Source organism: Halichoerus grypus, chromosome 8 (genome assembly GCF_964656455.1).
Source record: "Halichoerus grypus chromosome 8, mHalGry1.hap1.1, whole genome shotgun sequence".
NCBI classification, from domain to species: domain Eukaryota; kingdom Metazoa; phylum Chordata; class Mammalia; order Carnivora; family Phocidae; genus Halichoerus; species Halichoerus grypus.
In genome coordinates this window covers 120,463,219-120,483,551 of record NC_135719.1, presented here as the reverse complement: position 1 = coordinate 120,483,551, position 20,333 = coordinate 120,463,219, and the positions used below count along the sequence as shown (strand labels likewise).

The 20,333-nt window shown below is 40.5% G+C and overlaps 1 protein-coding gene across 3 annotated transcripts in view; it reads left to right on the top strand.

Moving 5' to 3' along the window:
• The window catches only part of DCAF5 (DDB1 and CUL4 associated factor 5), a 105,045-nt gene that overhangs the window by 69,479 nt on the left and 15,233 nt on the right, over positions 1–20,333 (top strand). For all 3 annotated transcript variants that reach the window (XM_078053842.1, XM_078053840.1, XM_078053841.1), the window contains one exon: positions 7,805–7,871. In XM_078053842.1, the coding sequence (XP_077909968.1) occupies positions 7,805–7,871 (67 nt within the window). The remainder of the gene's footprint in view (positions 1–7,804; positions 7,872–20,333) is intronic.

Sequence of the window (20,333 nt, the reverse complement as noted above, 5' to 3'; positions counted from 1 at the left end):
TGCCTTTGCAAATAGAAAAAGGTCTTTCTCAGAGCTTGTGTAATTGGAGAATGCTAAGAGATGAAAGGGGCAGGAGTTCCTGGAGGGGATGCTGGGCGCTGCAGCAGCCTACCAGGAGTAGGAAGTGTTAGGTGAATGGCTGTTTTCTATAACGGTTAATGGATTGACAAGGATATGTGGGCAAATGAGACAGTGACAGAGTGCTAATGCGGTCATCTTTTTGCGTGTTGATGGGGTGGTTCCTTCTTAAAACCTATTGAGAAGAACAGCTGTTGAGTCTCTCTGCTTGACCAAGTTAATATTCCATACTGACGGTGGATTAGATAAAATGCACTGGCCTCAGGTTAACTCTGCTTAGAACAACTAGGCTGCATCGAGATGAGTAACTATAGAATGAATGAACAGTGCGATGGGTCAGAGTGTGGCCAGCCTTTAACCTTTGTGGCCAGCTGGGAAGGACTGTGGATGATAAGAATCCACACAACTTTTTGCAGTGGTGTCACCCATCTTACTCACAAAGCCAAATTAAAATTAAGTACGTCTCCCACTCTCTGATCTGAACTAGACTGTGAGTCTCCCACTCCCCCCTCCCCCCCACAATCTAGAGCATTTTGGGAAATGGGGCTTTAATTGCCTAGATAATAGACTATCTAAAATATTTTTCTCCTTCTTTGGAGCCCTGCCCTATTCATCTCAGGATATAAGATAAAAAATTCTTATGAAGTGAGTTTTTAATTTGTCATTTACCCCCCACACTGTTTAGAATAAAGTCAAAGAAAAGACCTAAGAGAAGGTAATTCTTTATATTCGTGTCACACTTGGCCATAAACTTAGTATCACCTTGTTTAGTTTTGGCTTTTTTAGAACTGAACAGCAATCTTTTAAGTTTTTTCATGCTAGTGTTTTAAATATGAATTTTGCTTGTGAAGTCCTCCATCATAAAAGGGAGTAAAAATGTTAAATGTGGGAATTTGGGGCAAACATTTTTTCTGTTACGTTTCTATAGCTTACTTATTTTTAAAGGGTTATCTGCTGCTGAACCATTCTGTTATCTAGGCCAGAAGTCTTTACTCCAGGTCAGCCTCAGATTCAACACCAGATTCCCTGGGTAAAAATATGCAGAGACTATTTGAAATTAGATATCAACATAAAAGGGAAAAGAAAGAGAAACCTGTACCTTCAGTTTCACCACTTGAGGTGAAGTTCAATTTTCTGGTTAATTTAAATAATTACCGTGTTTCTAGATTTGGATATAATTATGCGGTTTGGGTTTCTTCTGGTAGTGATTGGTCTTTGTTCTCTTGCTAATTTTTCCTTGCATCCCACAGCAAATATTTAAATATCTGTGAGAAGGCCAGTCAAGACTAGCAGTGCCCCAGTTGTCCTCTTGAGCGCTATCTATTAGCACGGCCTCAGTCGAGGCTCCAACCTGACTCTAGGAGGAGATGGGCCCTTCCAATACACCCTTAGAAGAGGGGAACATTTCCAACTGCTCTGATGATGTTAAACGTATCTCTGCACTCAGCCTGCTTGAAATAATCTGTGTTTTTGCAAAGCTTAAAAAAAAAAAAAAGACAAAAGAGCTCTTTTGGCTATCTTATATTTTAAATTAGCCCAGAACTCTGTCCCCTCTCCTGGAGGACTCTTCTCCCAGATATTCATACAACTTGTTCCCTCATTTGAGCTCTGCTCAAAATGCCATGTTATCAGAGGGGCCTTGTGTGATCAGTCTATGTAAAAGAGAAACAGCCAACCCCCAGCACCCTATAAATGTCCTAATCTCTTATTTAATTTTTCTTTATAATACTTATCACCCTCAGACACGCATATATATTCTTAACTTTTTTCCCTCTACCCACTGTCCTCTCACATTACGTGTGCATGTAATTTTTTCTCACCCCACCCAGTAAAATATAAGAAGCTTCATGAGGGCAGGGACAGCATCTTTTTTTGATCAATTCTGTATTTCTTTCCTTGGAACAGTGCCCAACACATAGTAGACATTGGATAAATATTTGTTTAATGAATAAAGGATGAACTCATTTTTATTTCAGTCTCCCACAGTCAGCAGTGTCCCAGGCAGCCAACTTCTAATGCTGGAAGGGGCCCAGCAGACAACCATGAAATGCCATAAATGAATTCCAGGGCAGTTTTGTGATTCCATTGTGTGTGAACACTTAAACGGTCTGACTAGACAGCAGTGGGTCAAGACCCCCGCCTTGGAAATCATCCCAAGCTGTTCCCTTGTGATGGTTCCAAGAGGAAGAGAGGGTCAGGAATTGCCCTTATCCCTGAGGGGAAGCCTGTACATTATATGCATTTTCTACATATTTTAGGAGCTGTCATATTAAATTCCAAAGGCCTTTACTCTGTGGGCGTTTTCTCCCTTCTAAGGCAGTCTTCTGAGTCAGCATTCTGTCTGGGAGTCCCCTTTTACCTTTTCATGACTTTCTCTGCTGAATAGCTGAGCAAATAGGAAAGCGCTGATCCTTCACTATGAAAGAGTAAACCTCTGATAAGCCAAGCCTGTCTCACTTTTTTTTCCACTTTTTTTGTAATATTTATTTTTTGTTTGTTTAGTTTGTGAAAGGTATGGGGGGGGCAGGATAGCAGGAATTCTATATGAAGTTTTATAGCCTCTTTTAAACATAGAGCATGAAATGAGATGTTGAGTAATAAAGTATATATTATATATACAAATAATTAGTGGATAGTTCTCTTATGTTCTGTCTCCCCATGTGTCTTATTTTGGGTTCAAGTTTCAGGTGCACATGGTTAATTTGGAAATGCAAGAAATACTAGAGGAGTAGGGGTGTAAGTAGGGAAAGGAAGGGTGATTTAGTGAGCCAGCAACAACTGTGGGCAATTGGAGCTTGATCCTGAGAGGAGAGAGTATTGAGCACCCACTTCATTCCACCTGGGAACAAGAAAGCTGATATTGATACACCAACTTCCATCAGTCATTGGCTGAGTGCTGCTTCCAAGAAGTGTTCATTCACCAGAGCAGCCTGCAGTCTCCTAGGCTTTGGTTTCGATACTGGCAGTTGGCAGTGAGGTCCAGTATATGAAGCAGTAAGGCTTGAGGGATATGAGCAGGGTATCAAGGACTGAGCTATGCCATGCTTCCTGTTTCTGCTGAAACAGCACCCGTTACTTTCCCTTTGCCCCTTCCTTTCACCTTTTCCACGTCTTTACCCAAGGTCAGCTCAGTGCTCAACTCCGTCTTGCTTTGCCTCTTTGTGAATCACCAGGCATCTTATTTGTCGTAATGGCACCTAGCGATTTCTACTTCCTGGCACCGTAGTTGTGTACCTACATGTATATTTTCTACCTTAAGCTCCTTGGGACCCCAGGTGTTACCTTACATGTCTTCGTGAGTCCCAGAGTACCTGGCACATAAGTGCTTGGTTAGTAGAGGAAAGCCCTTGGGTTCCTGAATTCCAGCTTCCTAACTTCCTATGAGGAAGGTATCATAAACTATAGGGAGTTACTGGATGAATCCTAAAGTCAGGGCAATGAGGATTCACTTTTTCTTTTTTTCTTCTTGTTTTAAGGAAACTTTAAAAAGGTGTATACTTTAGTAGTATTAAGTATATTCACATCATAATGTAACCATCTCCACCATCCATCTCCAGAAGTTTTTCATCTTCCCAAACTGAAACTCCATACCCATTAAATAGCAGCTCCCCATTCCTCCCTCCCCCCAGTCCTTGGCAACTACCATTCTACTTTCTGTCTCTATGAATGTGACTAGTCTAGATATCTCATAAGTGGAATCATACAGTATTTGTCTTTTTGTGATTGGCTTATTTCACTTAGCATGTTCAAGATTCATCCATGTTGTAGCACAAGTCAGAATTTCCTTCCTTTTAAAGGCTGAATAATGTTCCATTTTATGTATATACCACATTTTTTTTTATACATTCATCTGTTGATAGACACTTGGGTTGCTTCCACCTCTTGGCTAGTCTAATAATGCTGCTATAAACATAGGTGTACAAAAATCTCTTACAGATCCTCTTTTCAGTTCTTTTGCATATTTACCTAGAAGTGGAATTGCTGGATTGCGTGGTAATTTTATTTTTAATTTTTTGAGGAACTACTTGCTGGGTTTTTTTGATATAAGCCATCCTAATAAGTGTGAGATAGTATCTTATTATAGTTTTGATATGCATTTCCCTAATGATTAGTGATGTTGAGCATCTTTTCATGTGTTTATTGGCCATTTGTGTATGACCATTACATATTTTTTTCTTTGGAGAAATGTCTATTCAAGTCCTTTGCCCGTTTTTAAAATCAAGTTGTTTTTTGATGTTGTTAAGGAAACTTTTCAATTGAAGTCTTGTGGGATTAGTCTTTGGGTTTCCTTGTCTTGAGCGTATTTATGTAGTGACTTGTCAAGTAACAATGAGCCAGCAGCTTAGAGACTTTTAGCTCTGATCTGATTTCCCCCATTCCTTTTCAGAGGAAGCATAGAATCTTAGAATTAAATGAGCTTCAGAGAGTGTCTTAGTCTATTATGGCTGCTATAACAAAATAGCACAGACTGGGTGTCTTATAAATTACAATAATTTCTTTGTCACAGTTCTGGAAGCTGAAAGTCCAAGATGAGGGTACCAGCATGGTTGGGTTCTGGCGAAGGCCGTCTTCCGGGTTGCAGACTGTGGACTTCTCTTTGTGTCCTCACAGAGAGGAAGGCACCTGGGGACCTCTGTTGGGTCTCTTATTAGTAAGAGTGCTAATTCTGTTCATGAAGGCTCTACCCTATGACCTAATCACCTCCGAAAGGCCCCACCTCCTGATACCATCACACTGGGCATTAGGATTTCAACATGTGTATTTGGTGGGGAATGCAAACATTCAGACAATAACAGAGAGCAAGCAGATGAGAAAATTGGACCCATTTCTTTTTCCACTGTGCCCTGGGCTAAATCACCTAACCCTGTGGATAGCATTTTCTTTATCTTTAAATATGTCTTTTTTTGCCTCCTCTCTCATGTTCCTACAAGTATTTTGAAGACTGGTGAATTGATTTTTAATTATTGTAAAGTATTTATATTAGGCATGAGGTTGTGTGTAAGTTGAACTTAACAGTTTTTGGAATTGTTCACGGTGACATTTTTAAGTAAAAAGTTTTCTCTAGAACACTGTAGGCCCTGGTAGTCTGGATGGCTCAGTTAGTTAAGTGTCCAGCTCCTGATTTTGGCTCAAGTCATGAGCTCAGGGTTGTGAGATCGGGCCCCACGTTAGGCTCTGCACTGGGCATGCAGCCTACTTAAGATTCTCTCTCTCTCCCTTTGCCCCTCCCTTCCTCGTCTCTCTTAAAAAAAAGAAGAAGAAAACTGTAGGCCTTTCTTTTTCTAGGGAAATAAGGAGATGACACCAAAAGGAAGTAGTGCTGACTTCAACTTAAAGTAATACACTTTTGTTAATCTTTGCAAATAAATGAGCTGTCAGGGTTGGTGACTTGTGGCTGTTAGACAATGTTAGGCAATGCTTTTATAAGTCCTAATTAGAATCAGTCTGGCTCAGTGTTCTATTTGAGATCAAGTAGTTTGAAGCTGCCACATAAAAGGGGATTGCTTATGCCCCTAGCACTAACTCATGGCTGGGTTGGCGATGGCTTCCTGTTCAAAGATGTCAGTTGACAGTAGGGACATTCAGGATGCTTACACTTGCAAAAAAGATCTCTGGGGAGCCCCTAATTTTTTGTTCTGCATTAGAAGTTTTTTTTTGAAAAATTGAGATAAAATATACATAACATAGCAATCACTGTGGAGACTGTATGGAGGCTCCTGGAAAAATTAAAAATAGAACTACCATATGATCCAGTAATTCCACTACTGGGTATTTGCCCAAAGAAAACGAAAATACTAATCTGAAAAGATATGTGCACCCCTGTGTTTTTTGCAACATTATTTACTAAGGTAGCCAAGCTATGGAAGAAACCCAAGTGTGCATCAAGAGGTGAATGGATTAAGAAGATGTGGTGTGTATGTGTATATATATATATATATATATATATATATATATATATATATATATGTGGAATATGAGTCAGCCATAAAAAAGAATGAGATCTTGCCATTTGCAACAATGTGGATGGACCTAGAGGGTATTATGTTAAGTGAAATAAGTCAAAGAAAGACAAATATCATATCGTTTCACTTATGTGTGTAATCTAAATACCAAAACAAACAAAACCCAGATACGGACTTATAGATACAGAGAACAAATTGGTGGTTGCCAGAGGGAAGGGGGTTGGGGAGATGGGTGAAATAGGTGAAGGGGATTAAAAGGCACAAACTTCCAGTTATAAATAAGTCACAGAGATGCCAAGTATAGCATAGGGAATAGTCAATAATACTGTGATGGTGTATGGTGACAGATGGTAACTACACTTACTGTGGTGAGCATTGAATAATTTGTAGAAATGTCAAATCATTATGTTGTACACCTGAAACTAATGTAGCATTGTATGTCAACTATGCTTCAATAATAAAAATCTTAAATATATGTATATACACATACATACACATAACAAAACTTTCCATTATAATCATTTTTAAGTGTGCTGTTCTGTGGCATTAACTGCATTCAGATTGTTGTATAACCATCACCACCATCCATTTCCAGAACTTTTTCATCCTCCTAAACTGAAACTCCATACCCATTAAGCAGCAGCTCCCCAGTCCTTCTCCCCCTAGTCCTTGGCAAGTACCATTCTGCCTTCTGTCTCTGTGAATTTGACTACCCTAGGCACCTCATATAAGTTGAACCATACAATATTTGTCTTTTTGTATCTGGCTTATTTCACTTAGCATAATGCATTCAGGATTCATCCATATTGTAACAAGGGTCAGAATTTCCTTTTTAAGGCTGAATAATAGTCTGTTGTATGTATATACCACATTTTATTTATCCATTCATCCATTGATGGACATTTGGATTATATCCACATTTGGCTATTGTAAGCATTCTTTTATGAACATTGGTGTACAGATAGCTCAAGTTCCTGCTTTCAGTTCTTTGACATATACCTACGAGTGGAATTGCTGGGTTATATGGTAGTTCTATGTTTAACTTTTTGAGGAACCTCCATACTGTATTCCATAGTGGTTGCACCATTATATATTCCCACCAGCGATGCACAGGGATTCAGTTTCACCACATCCTTGCCAACACTTGTTTTCTGTTTTGTTATGTTTTCGTTTTTTTGGTATTAGCCATCCCAATGACTGTGAAATGCTATCTCGTGATTTTGAATTTTTTTTTTTTTTTAAAGATTTTATTTATTTGACAGAGAGAGAGACAGTGAGAGAGGGAACACAAGCAGGGAGAGTGGGAGGGGGAGAAGCAGGCTTCCCGCAGAGCAGGGCGCCTGATGCAGAGCTCGATCCCAGGACCCTGGGATCATGACCCGAGCCGAAGGCAGACGCTTAACAACTGAGCCACCCAGGCGCCCCATGATTTTGATTTTCATTTCCCTAATGATTAGTGATGCTGAGCATCTTTACATGTGCTTATTAGGCATTTATATATTTTCTTTGGAGAAATGTCTATTCAAGTCCTTTACCCATTTTTTAATTAGGTTGTTTGGTTTTTGTTGCTGAATTTTAGCCAATGGGCCTTTTAATTGGCAAATACTTTAAAGAGGGTATTTGCTGTGCATGGTGCCTTATGAATATATGCCCATTTGTCTCGTTTATTTTTTAAAAAATCTTTACATAGATAGGTAGATAGATGTAGATATTTTATCAATCAAGATATAAATAATAAATATGTATTTTTTTTATCCCAACAGTATATCCTTTCAGGCTCTGATGACTTTAACCTGTACATGTGGAGAATTCCTGCAGATCCAGAAGCAGGTGAGTATATCCCTAGTATGAACCTACTGCTAATGTTGGCTCTGTTGACCTTTGGCATGTTGTACCCTGAAAGGACTGATTTGTAGAAATAGAGGATGATATTTCTCTTTTAATGTAGTAAGTTTATCAGAAAAGTGACCGAGGGAAATTTAAACATAAAAATTAGAAGCCAGATTTCACTATAACCTTCATACAGACCCTTACTGACATAGTGATGCTCAGATTTCTTTCTCCTAAGAACTTTTCTTTAGACTTCATAGATCTCCATTATGTCCATTTTCCTCTCTCCTTTTTCACACCTGGAATATTTTTATCTTGCTTTTCCTTTTTATCCATCTGCAGATTCTTGTTTATTTTTCTACAAAGAGTTATTAGGGTCTCTTCCTTTCCTTTGGCCTCCCTGATGATGTTAACTAAAGGGAAACTTTGTTGATGGACAAGTTTACTCCCTGGGGTTTGGCTGACCCCAGATATCAAAGAAATTAGGAAGAAATAGTTCATCATATCTCTAGATGTATTCTGAAAAATGCCTGCAGCTTTCCATAAATTTGGATCTAGGCCATCAGCTTTCAAACAGCATGGATCATTCTTCATTCTTGATAATAGTGTCTTCACGTGCTCAGTTGAGTCTCACACTGGTTGCTTCCCACTGGTAGAAAAATGTCTATTTTTTATTCTCAGGACAGCTCAATATACCATCTGCTCCAGGTGATACATGGCATCAAACTGGAAAATGGCCATTAGGAAAGTAATAGAGGACTGTGCCAAGTGTATTACATAAAATTCGTCTAGTGCTCAATGTTTAGGGAAGTTGTTGGCTTGCCTATTGCTGAATTAACAATATTTGTTACCAAACATCTGCCTTTCAAAACTTGTTGAAGCCCACTTTTGATGTAACTATCCTATTTCTGTGGTCTGGTTACTAAACAATTTTCAAAAGGCCTTTTTCCCCTTTTGGAATTTGGAAAGCATGAGTGAAGCAGCTTACCTGTGAAGCCCAACCAGATGGGACAGCAGCGGTCTAGCTGAACAAAAGTGGTATTTTAGCACTAGACTGTTACGTTTCCTACCCCCTAATCTTATAGATTGATTATCTGAGAATTAATCCTTGGGCTTAATTTTATCTTTTACCTGATCTTTAAAAGTTTTTAATTATTAAGTCAATTTGATTTTTAAAATAGAAAGTGGATAACCTCCTTCCCCTGGGGCTGTTCTCTGGAATCTTTTTCACGTTTGTATAAAGAGAGAATAGGGAAGAATTAGCAATAGTATTATAGATTTTTTCCTCTCCCAGCTTATTTTTGTACTGATTTAAGGTATGGCCCACAGTGGGCTGACTTTTAAGTATAGATGACTATGCAGTCTTTGGGTTGGCAGGGACCTGATAGCTGATTTAGGATTCCAATATTAAAACTGGGAAATGGACACCCAGACTTTCCAAGGGTTTTCTAGGCACAGCTGCTTTAAAGGAACTCCAGTTCTAGATTCTCAAATTCTGTATGTATTCTTTCATAAAATCAGTGTTCCTAAGAGAGTACCCATTCTCCTTTTCCACTTCCCCTTTACCTTTCTTCCACTTTAGAAAACAAAAACAAAAAACCCCCGGAAAACCAAAAATACTCCACAAATTTCTGACCATTTGAACCCTAGCACATGGTGCATTGCTGTGAGGTATAAAAACCTCCAAGGTGCAAAAAAACTGAGGGGGGGGTGGAATAGGTAATGTGGAAATATTCTTTCAAGGAGGAAAAAAGAACGATGTAAAATTTCTATTAAAAAAGGACTTGTAGGACTTCAGATCCCCCAGAGGATGCAGTGGGTGGCTCCCACTGCAATAACTACAATGTGGTTACATCACAAAAACCGTAAAGGTGTCAGAGAGGTGTGGTAACAAAGTGTGCTAGAAGAATTCAAGTTCTGAAGAAGGAAGAGCCCCTCTAGCCCAGTCGGAGGTGCGGACCATCGTCTCTTCTAGGGGCTTCTGCATGGAGGCTGCAGATTGGGCTGCAGCTGGGGTCAAAAGAAATCAGAATTTGCAATGGCCACATGGGTTGATAGGACAGAGTAGAATCTAGAGGTGCCCCAACCACATGGCCAATCTTCCCTGTAGGACATTTGCTAAGTGCTGGGGTTGTCCTGGGAGCTATGGGATTGGGCTGGAGAGGCAGAATGCAGGTCCCACGTTAACACAGTGTTTTGGAGACAAAGTCCCCCCCGCCCCCCCAGTGGGAGGGGTCTGCTCCATGGAGCTTTTGCCAGATTTTGAACCTGCCCAGGGGAAGGAGAATAAAGAACTAAGCGTAAAATCTCCAAGGGACAGAACATTCAGAGCAGAGGACAACAGAGACTTGTCAGACTCTCCACTAAAAGCCCAAGAGGTGGGACACCTGACTGGCTCAGTCTGTAGAGCACGCAACTCTTGATCTTAGGGTTGTGAATTCGAGCCCCACATTGGGCATAGAGATTGATTAAAAAAAAAAAAAAGCCTAAGAGGCTTACAGTCAAGGATGGGGCTGGACCAGGAAGGCTGAGTGAACTATCCTGTAATTTCCTGGTGCTTAGGACACAGACCCCAGTTAGAGAAAGGCACCTGCAACAAGCACCCTCCAGGTCTTGACTTTGAGACATCTGAAACGAGAAGTAGACGTATTCCTACTAAAGAAGCAACCCAGCGCTGACCTAGTTCCTTCTGATTAGATTGAGAATGGTCAACCCCTTACTTTATTTTCTCAAGAGTAGAATGGGTAAATGCCATATGGAGAAACCAGCTTTAGTCTCTGTGTTAGTCTGCTAGGGCTGCGATAACAAAATCCCACAAAATGGGTGACTTAAACAACAAAATTGTATCTTCTCACAGTTCTGGAGCTTAGAAGTACAAGAACAAGGTGCTGGCAAGTTTGATTCTCCTGAGGCCTCTCTTGGCTTGCAAATGACCACCTTCTCCCTGTGTGCTCACATGACCTTTTCTCTGTGCACACACATCACTGGTGTCCCTTCTTCTTATGAGGACACCAGTCTCATTGGATTATAACTTCATTTAACAGAGAATGGAAAGAGCAGAACAGTGTAAGAGACAAGTAGAGTGCAGGTGATCTAGCATATATGAAATTAAAGTCCCAGGAGGATAAGAAAGAGAAAATAAAGCAGAAGCAATATATGAAGAGACAATAGCTAAAAGAATTTCCTAAAACAAATGAAATAGACTAATTCTCAGATTCAAGAAACTGTAACCACAAACAGGATAAATATAATACACTTAGGCACATCATACGTCAAACTATTAGAGACAAAGGATAATGAGAAAAAGCCCAAAAGCAGCCTGAGAAAATACACAAATCATCTATAATGAGCAACAATAAGATGGCCAAATTATGGAAGCCAGAATATAATAGAATGATATCTCTAAGGTGCTTAGAGAATTAAAACCTGCCAACCTAGAATTCTATATCCAGGGAAAATACCTACCAAAAATGTAGGTTTAATAAAGACACTTTTAAAAAAGAAATTATAGAATTTTAATGCAATCACTCAGCAGCCCTCAATGAATTAATACATCTAAATATTGAGTAGTGACAGGTGCCAACATCTTAAAAAGAAAGGCAATTAAACATTATGTGCCTCCTGATAAAAAGAACACAATACTACTGATAGGCTTGCCAAACAACTCTGAATAAAACCTCAGGATCCATCTTTCAGTTTGCAGGAAGCACAGAGGACAGAGGAGTATATTATACTACATTGTGAGCATATAGTCCACGAAATCCAGACTTCAGAAACGATAGGTCAAAGGGCCCATTTTCTCCAATAAGTACATTCTAATGAAAAAAGGAAAGGATGGACAGGAGGAAGCCTATTGTTTAAGAAATGTAAAAGACATATTAAATAAAACAAAAACCAGGCGAAACTATTTAGGAACGTACACTTGGATAAATAAAATTATTAAAAATGCAGAGAGGTGATTACTATAGAGATCAGGATAATAGTTGATTTCAGGGGAGGAAAAGGATTGTAATTGGAATGACGCACATGGGGCATGAAAATGGCCAGAAAAAAATTCCATTTTTTGACTTGGATGTCGGTTTAAAGGGGTGTTTACCTTAAAAAACTTTATTAAGCTCCACTTTTTGTGCTGTTTTCTGTATCTTTTTAAAATTTCTCAATGAAGAAAAAAATTAGTAAATAATTATGGGTCAAAGAATAAATCACAATAGAAATACAATTTTCTCAACTAAATAAAGATGAAAACATGACATCCTGGCATTCATCCCATGGATGCTACATGGGTATTTGGCTATAAAATTTTCTCTTCACATACCCACCCCACAATAATTTTTTTCTTGAGTTATAACTTACATATATTAAAGTACACTTTTATTGAGGAATAACTTAAACCTATGCCAGGATGTGCTTGTTGCTCCAGGGTAACTCCAGTGATTAGAAAGTTCTTCCATAAGTCTTAACTCTGTTTCCTGGTAGTTGAGTGCTGGCTTACTGAGAATGTCCCCTTCTAGATCCTCTCCAGAGATAGCATCCTCCTCCCCAACATTCAGTTTAGCAATTCCTCAAAGAAATGGTGTTAGTTTCTTTGCTGAACTGATTTCTGTCCTCCGGATTTGTTCTACCTTTGTTTAAGGATTAACTAAATAAGCTCATCGGATGTAGCCTGGCTAGACCAGAGAAAATCTTGGCTTCTTGATATTAAGTGTGCTACAGGGTGTTTCAGGAAGTACACTCAGGATCACATAAGCGGTCTTTGGAGGCCACAGAACCCATGATCTGCTCATACTTGGAGTTGACTAGGAGCCCCCATGGTTTCCACATGGGCTGTGGTTGGTCCTAGATCCCCATCTTTTACTTGATGCTTGGATTTCTTTGTACACAAGACAAGAACAGGACCTTATGATTATCTTTCTTGTTGGATTCCCTAACTGGTAATTGAGGGGTTTGTTTTCTCTATATTACCCTTCAACATTACATCATCAGCCTATCACAATAAGTCTGTCTCTTTGATCGTCATCTTGTTCTGCATGTAACTAGCACCTTTTTGGATTATTTTTCATAAACCTTGGTTCATTTGGGGAATTCAGCCTTCCTGCCACTCTTCTGACAACCCACCCACATTCTTTTCTTTCCCCTTGTTCATATATCTTTCCTTTTTCTCTCTGTTCTTTTTATTCTTTTTTTATAACTTTCACTATTTTTATAATTAAGTACTTCCTGTTACCAAAATAATACAGGTACATAATTTTTAAATCAAATTAATATATTACAAAACTTATTTTTTTAAAAAATGCAACAGTTCCTTTCTCTTCCTGTAATTTAGGCTATCTTTGAATTTTCAGTTTTGGACATCGTCTGTTGACTTTCTTGAAATCAGCTGCCTTTCCAGAATGGGAATGTTTGATCTAGTATCTGGAGGGTATTTGCCTGGCAGTTGAGCAATAATTCTAAGAGCCGAATAGAGGTGTGAATTTCACAGATCCGTGCACAGATTTTTGTTTAATCCCACCCTCCACTGCACCTGGTGTCTCCAGTCCAAAACCTCTTTAGGTCAACTTCAGCTGGCAACCCCTAGGTCTCTGCCTGTGTGGGGAATGGGCAGCTTCCTGGCCATATGTGCTCAGAGGAGGAGCACAATGGCGTAACTGCTCTTTATACAGGCTTTTAACTCCTCCTGGTTTGGGCCCTACCCTTAAACCTGGCTTCAGGGATATTTAGCACCTCTCATCTTTATATGTAACCTCTCTATATTTAAATGTTGGCTATTAATTCATAATTTTTTTTTTTTTTTAAGATTTTATTTATTTATTTGACAGAGAGAGACATAGCGAGAGAGGGAACACAAGCAGGGGAAAATAGGAGAGGGAGAGGCAGGCTTCCCGCGAAGCAGGGAGCCCGATGTGGGGCTCGATCCCAAGACCCTGGGATCATGACCTGAGCCGAAGGCAGATGCTTAACGACTGAGCCACCCAGACGCCCCTATTAATTCATAATTTTAAAAATAAAAATCAGCCGGGGCGCCTGGGTGGCTCAGTTGGTTAAGCGACTGCCTTCGGCCCAGCTCATGATCCTGGAGTCCCAGGATCGAGTCCCGCATCGGGCTCCCTGCTCGACAGGGAGTCTGCTTCTCCCTCTGACCCTCCTCCCTCTCATGCTCTCTGTCTCTCATTCTCTCTCTCTCAAATAAATAAATAAAATCTTTAAAAAAAAAAAAAATAAAAAAAATAAAAAAATAAAAATAAAAATCAGCCATGTTCGGCAAGCCAAACATATGAGGACTAGATGTGGCCCTTGGGTTCTAGCTTTGAATGCTTAGATGATGAAAACTCTGTGGGGAAATTTCTACTCTAATCTACCGCCTCTTTGATTTAAACAAAATATGGGACGAGGCTGAGCTCGCTCTCTCAATGCATGCCTGTGTGCCAGTTGCACAGAGATACTAAGGCAGGCTAACATGGGGAAGCTGCCTTGCTGTTCTATGCCTTCATGGTCCGACGGGCCATCAGCATTTATTGCATACCTGCTGTGTGCTTCACAGTGCATACGAAATGCTGAAAGAACTACATGGAGAGCAGTCCTGAACGTGAGCCAAAAGCAAGGACAGCCTTTTCTCCTCCACTCTCCTGTTCAAAAAGACCGAAAGTCACAGGGGAACTCCAGTTCCAAACTCCAAATGAATACATTTCATTGTATAAACAGTATGGACTTAGCAAATCAGTTAAGTAATTTGCGTAGGGCTTTACAGTAGGCTGAGGAAATCATTTTGAGATGTGAGACCTAATAACCACCATAAAACTTGCTAGATTAGGCAAGATTAGGCTTAGTTTTTTAGTTGATGTCAAATAATAACTCATTTTCTAAAAACCTCTCTAAAAATTAAAGGAATAGGGGCGCCTGGGTGGCTCAGTCGTTAAGCATCTGCCTTCGGCTCAGGTCATGATCCCTGGGTCCTGGGATGGAGCCTCACATCAGGCCCCCGGTTAAGTGGGAAGCCTGCTTCTCCCTCTCCTGCTCCCCCTGCTTGTGTTCCCTCTCTCGCTGTCTCTCTCTGTCAAATAAATAAAATAAAAATTAAAAGAATAGAACTGGGAATTTTGCTGTGGCAAAGTAAAAGCCCCTCTGAAGTATGTAGGAAGAGCATCTGTTTTAATGCGGTGATTCTGAAGATAAAATAAACAGACCAGCAGTTATGTATAGAGCCAGTGTGGTATATTGGAAAGAGCATTAGGCTTAAAATCATACCTGGATTCAAGTCTAGTGCTGCCACTGACTACCTGATTGAGTGATTCTAGGCAGGTTATGTAACAGCAGTTGTCTGAGCTTTAGTTTCTTCTGTAAAAATCCTCCCCCTCCCAAAGCGCCTCATATCGTGAAATGACTTAACAGTCTCGGAAGCTTTCTGAAAAATGTGTGTTTTCAAATGTAAGACACTGTTACTGCTATGTATAGTAAGATCAGCGTCCACAGATCCATAATTTGCAAAGCATTTGCTCCCTAGTAACTTAGGTATGGAAGTAATGAATTTGGCAACATGTGGTGGAGGTGGGTGTCTCTGGAAAATCTTCATATTATCTTCTCCTTCCCTTTCCCCTAATTCTTGTTGGAAAGGACTTTAGGGTTTTTACAGATAAGACTTGCTTCCCTTGAGATATACTTCTATGCTAAGACCTTACTATTTATGGAAAGAAACATAATGTAATAGAGTTGGGAGGCCTGCATTTAAACTCCTGATCCATTTGTCTTCCAGTTTCGGCTTTGGAAAAATTGTTTAATCTTGCCAAACTTATTTCTTCATCTGTAAAACAAGAACATTAGCAATATAAATAATACAACCATAGTAATAATATCTGCCTTCTTAGGGATATTGTTGAGGGTATTCAGTAGCTACTCTACAATGATTGTTACTCCTCATGAAGAAAGCTTTCTCCCTTTTAACTTTTCTCGGAAAAACTTACAGTCCAAGGCATTGTCTTCCTCTGGTGCTCTCAGGAATGGCTGGTTGAGTTGTTGTTACATCCAGGCTGCTCTTGATTCATCAGTAGTTAAAGAGGGGGAACGCTCTGTGACAGATGTTTCCCTGAATAGAGGGGGAAACACACACTTCCACTGCCCAGTCCCCACAACCACCCCCACTGCCAACAGGCCAAGGGAGTAGGCTGGAGACAGCGATAAATGCATGTTCACGGGCCTGCATGTGTGTGTGTGTGCTCTGTCTCTCCTCCTCTTTCTAGACATGCCTTCACTCTCAGTGGGTTAGGCCTAGGCATCTGCTTTTTTCCTCCCTTGTGACTGGAAGAACAACTGTTTCTAATGGGTCACAAATAGTTGGTTGTAAACACATGTGAGGTACAGATGATGAAAGAAGAACTAGTATAATTGACTTTTTTGTGCAATTAAGCATTGCTGTCTGTGGAGTTCTTTGAGCTTTACTGACAGCATTGGCTGTCCCCGTCTGACTTTTTTTTTTTTTTCCCCTAACTCTTAGGTGGTTATGTGATCCCCAGGAAGCAGCCACTGCTCTTTGTATTGTCACTACCCTGATTTAATTTTTTTTAAGATTATTTATTTATTTATTTGACAGACAGAGAGAGAGCACAAGTGGGCAGAGCGGCAGAGGGAGAGGGGGACTCAGGCTCCCCGCTGAGCAGAGAATCCAATGTGGGGCTCAATCCCAGGGCCCTGGGATCATGACCTGAGCTGAAGGCAGATGCTTAACCAACTGAGCCACCCAGGCGCCCCTCACTACCCTGATTTAATTCTTATGGTTTGAGACTTAGAGACCCAGAGAATGTTCACACGGGACTTTTGGAATTACTGAGGTTATTTGGACAACTCTTTTAGATATAGCAAGAAAAAGAAGTAGTCCCTTGCCCCTCAGAGCAGTAACCTTTTAATTCTACCAGTGGTGTCAGGAATGAAATAGATTAATTGCCTCAACAGGTACCTGCCAAACCTCATTTTGTAGATAATAGCTTTAGCCTTCTCTTTCAAGCCTTGTTCCAAAGAAAATGATGAGGGGGTTTACTTCGGTTTGTTCACTTACTGAGTATCCTAACATAAGACATTATGCAAAGCCCTATGGGTGACTGAAAGAATAAACACTTTCTTGCCCTCAAAGAACTTCCAGTCTTAAAATATGAGAAAAGGGGATGTGTGTGTGCACATGCTAAATTTAAAAGTGGGTTCCAGAGCCCATAGAAAAGGTAATTAAGGGAGGCTTGAAGAGATTTTGGGGATCAGTAAAGTTTTCATGGAATTAGCATTTCAGAGGACCATGAAGGATAGAGGTAGGATTTTAGCCCCTTTATTTCTCTGCTCTTACTATGGTAAAAATGCTGTAGAAGAAACATCCAAATTTAACAGAAGGAATCCACACATTGGATGATGGGGCACACTAACGGAGATTGAGTTTTGTCCAGTATACTTACATTCTATAGTCAAATAAACTCACATCTTTTCATTCGTGTCAAACATTCATTGAAAACCTACTGCATGCTGGGCACTGTTCTAGAGGCTTGGATGTATAGCAAAGGAGCAAAAGACCCTGCCATCATTGAGCTTACATTCTACCAACAGAAGCATACAATAAACAATAAACACAATAAATTATATTATGTTTAAAAGGTTAGAAGTGCTATGGGAAAGGAAAAAATAGAGTAGAATAAGGGGGATAGGAAGTAGTATTAGGGGGTCAGGGAAATGCAATTTTTTAGATAGGATGTTCAGTATAGACCTCTTTGAGAAGATTACATTTGAGCAAAACTTCAAAGTGGTGAGGGAGTTAGCCATGCAGAAATCTGGGGGAAGAACATTTTAGGTAGAACCTGTGGAAAGTTCTGAAGTGAGAATGTGCCTTGCGTGTTTGAGAAATAACAAGGAAATCAATGTGTTCAAGTAGAGTAAGAGAGAGGGGAATAATAGGGGTGAGTGGGGCACAAGGGGTGTCTCTGAGGCTGTTACCATGGGTGAAACAGGGGAGCCATTAGAGAATTCTGAGCAGAGGAGTGACATGATCTAACCTATTTTAACGGCATCACTCTGGCTGCGGAGTTGAGGATAGATGGTGGGAGTGGGGCTGCCAAAGATAGGAATGAGGAGAACTAGTAGGAGTCTCCCATATTACAGGCGAGTGGTGATGGTGGCTTGAACCAAGGTAACAGAGGTTTCAGGCTAGATGTATTTTGAAGGTAAATCCTGATCAGGATGTCCTGAAAGATTTGACTGGGGCAGAGGGGGAGCAGGTAGAGTTTCAGATGTCTCTTAAACATCCAGGTGAAGATAGGTGTTGAACAGTTTGGATAATAGAGGTATGAAATTCTGGAGTTCAAGAGAAGTTCTGGACTAGAGATAAAAATTTGAGTTTTGGTTGCATATAGGTATTATTTAAAGCCGCAGGCTGGATGAGATCACCAAGCAAGTGAGTATAGCTAGTCAAGAGAAGGGAAGCAAAGACTAAGCTCTAAGGCATTCCAGTGTTAAGAAGTCAGGGAAAGGGGCGCCTGGGTGGCTCAGTCATTGAGCGTCTGCCTTGGGCTCAGATCATGGTCCCAGGGTCCTGGGATCAAGCCCCGCATGGGGCTCCCTGCTCCGCGGGAAGCCTGCTGCTCCCTCTCCCACTCCCCCTGCTTGTGTTCCCTCTCTCACTGTCTGTCTCTCTGTCAAATAAATAAAATCTTAAAAAAAAAAAAAAAAGTCAGGGAGAGCAGCCAAAAAGGAAAGCAAGAAGGAGTGACCAAAGAGGTAACAGAAAAACCATGAGAGGGTAATCCTAGGAAGACAGTGAAGAAAGGGGAGGCAACTATGTTGGATCTTGCTGATAGGTCAAATAAGTAACGTGAGGACTGAATTTAACCATTGGGTTCTTTGGTGAGTATCACCAAGCCCAGGTCTTATTGCTTAGGGAAGGACTGCGTAATTACAGAGATTTGATTGCCATTTTATCATTTGAGTAACCACTGTCGCCTTTTTCAACTTCTCTGCACCCCCACACTTACAAAGTGGTACCACCCCTACAAAGTGGTACTGCTCCTTTATATATTTGCTCATCATCATCTTGCCCTATTAATACATTCTGCATAATTTTGTTTGATATTCCAACCTAGAACCTACCAGATAAGGTTCTCCCATGAAATGCTAAAAGCATTTCCTTTACCATAATCTGTCATTTTTACCTGAGTCTTGTCTTTTTTTTTTTTTTTAGGATTTTATTTACTTATTTGAGAGAGAGTGATAGTGAGAGAGCACGAGCAGGGAGGAGAGGGAGAAGCAGGCTCCCCACTGAGCAGGGGGGAGCCCGATGCAGGGCTCAAACCCAGGACCCTGAGATCATGACCTGAGCCAAAGGCAGACGCTTAACTGACTGAGCCACCCAGGCAACCAAGGGTTTTTTTTGTTTTGTTTTGTTTTAAATACTACTCTTAACGGTGTTTGCTAGGGGCACCTGGCTGGCTCAGTCAGAAGAACGTGCAACTCTTGATCCTAGGTTCGTGAGTTCAAGCCCCACGATGGGTATAGAGATTACTAAAAAAAAGAAGTTAAAACTTTAAAAAACAGGGGCGCCTGGGTGGCTCAGTCGTTAAGCATCTGCCTTCGGCTCAGGTCATGATCCCAGGGTCCTGGGATTGAGCCCCGCATCGGGCTCCCTGCTCCACGGGAAGCCTGCTTCTCCCTCTCCCACTCCCCCTGCTTGTGTTCCCTTTCTCACTGTGTCTCTGTCAAATAAATAAATAAAATCTTAAAAAAAACCAAACTTGAAAAAACAATGTTCTCCACTAATTTCAATTTAACAATCATTTGTTAAGTTCTTCTTATATGCCCAACTTTGTTACTACTATCTTGGATACGTCAGCATAAATCTTGGAAGATCAAGGATATTTACCCTCTTCATAATGGCCAGTACCGTGTTGCTTGGAAATGCAAATTTATCTCCTGCCATCTTAATTTCTTATCTTCCATCAGCCCCTTCCAGTCATCTGGTCCCTCACTACCACTTTCACACTTCACCCTCCCTAATCTCAGTGTTACCCACCATGTCCCCATCCCATCCTCACAAAGGTGTTTGTCCTACCCATTAATTAATGGAAGGGAGGAAAATCCAAAAACTCTGACAGGAAAATTAATACTGGTATTTTATACAGTTGATTGATTTGGGGTTGATTTGGGATTGATTTCATTACAAAATACTTAAGTGTCCTATTCTATAGCCCCAAGTGCCATTGAGGACCTCTTCCCAACATGATTGATAAGTTGCTCTTAGACTATAGCATCAAGAAAACTTGACGAGGCTTTTACTTTTGGAGCTGAAAGCATAGTCATTCTTAGAGGGTTTTGTTGAAGCAAATAAAATTGACAAGGAACAGAAGTAACTAAAGTTGTCAAGAAATGGGAGTGGTGTCCTGTCCCTTGAAAGTCCTGAGGGGACAAATCTCTGGCTGAATGTTGTAGAAAAGGGAGCATAGGTAG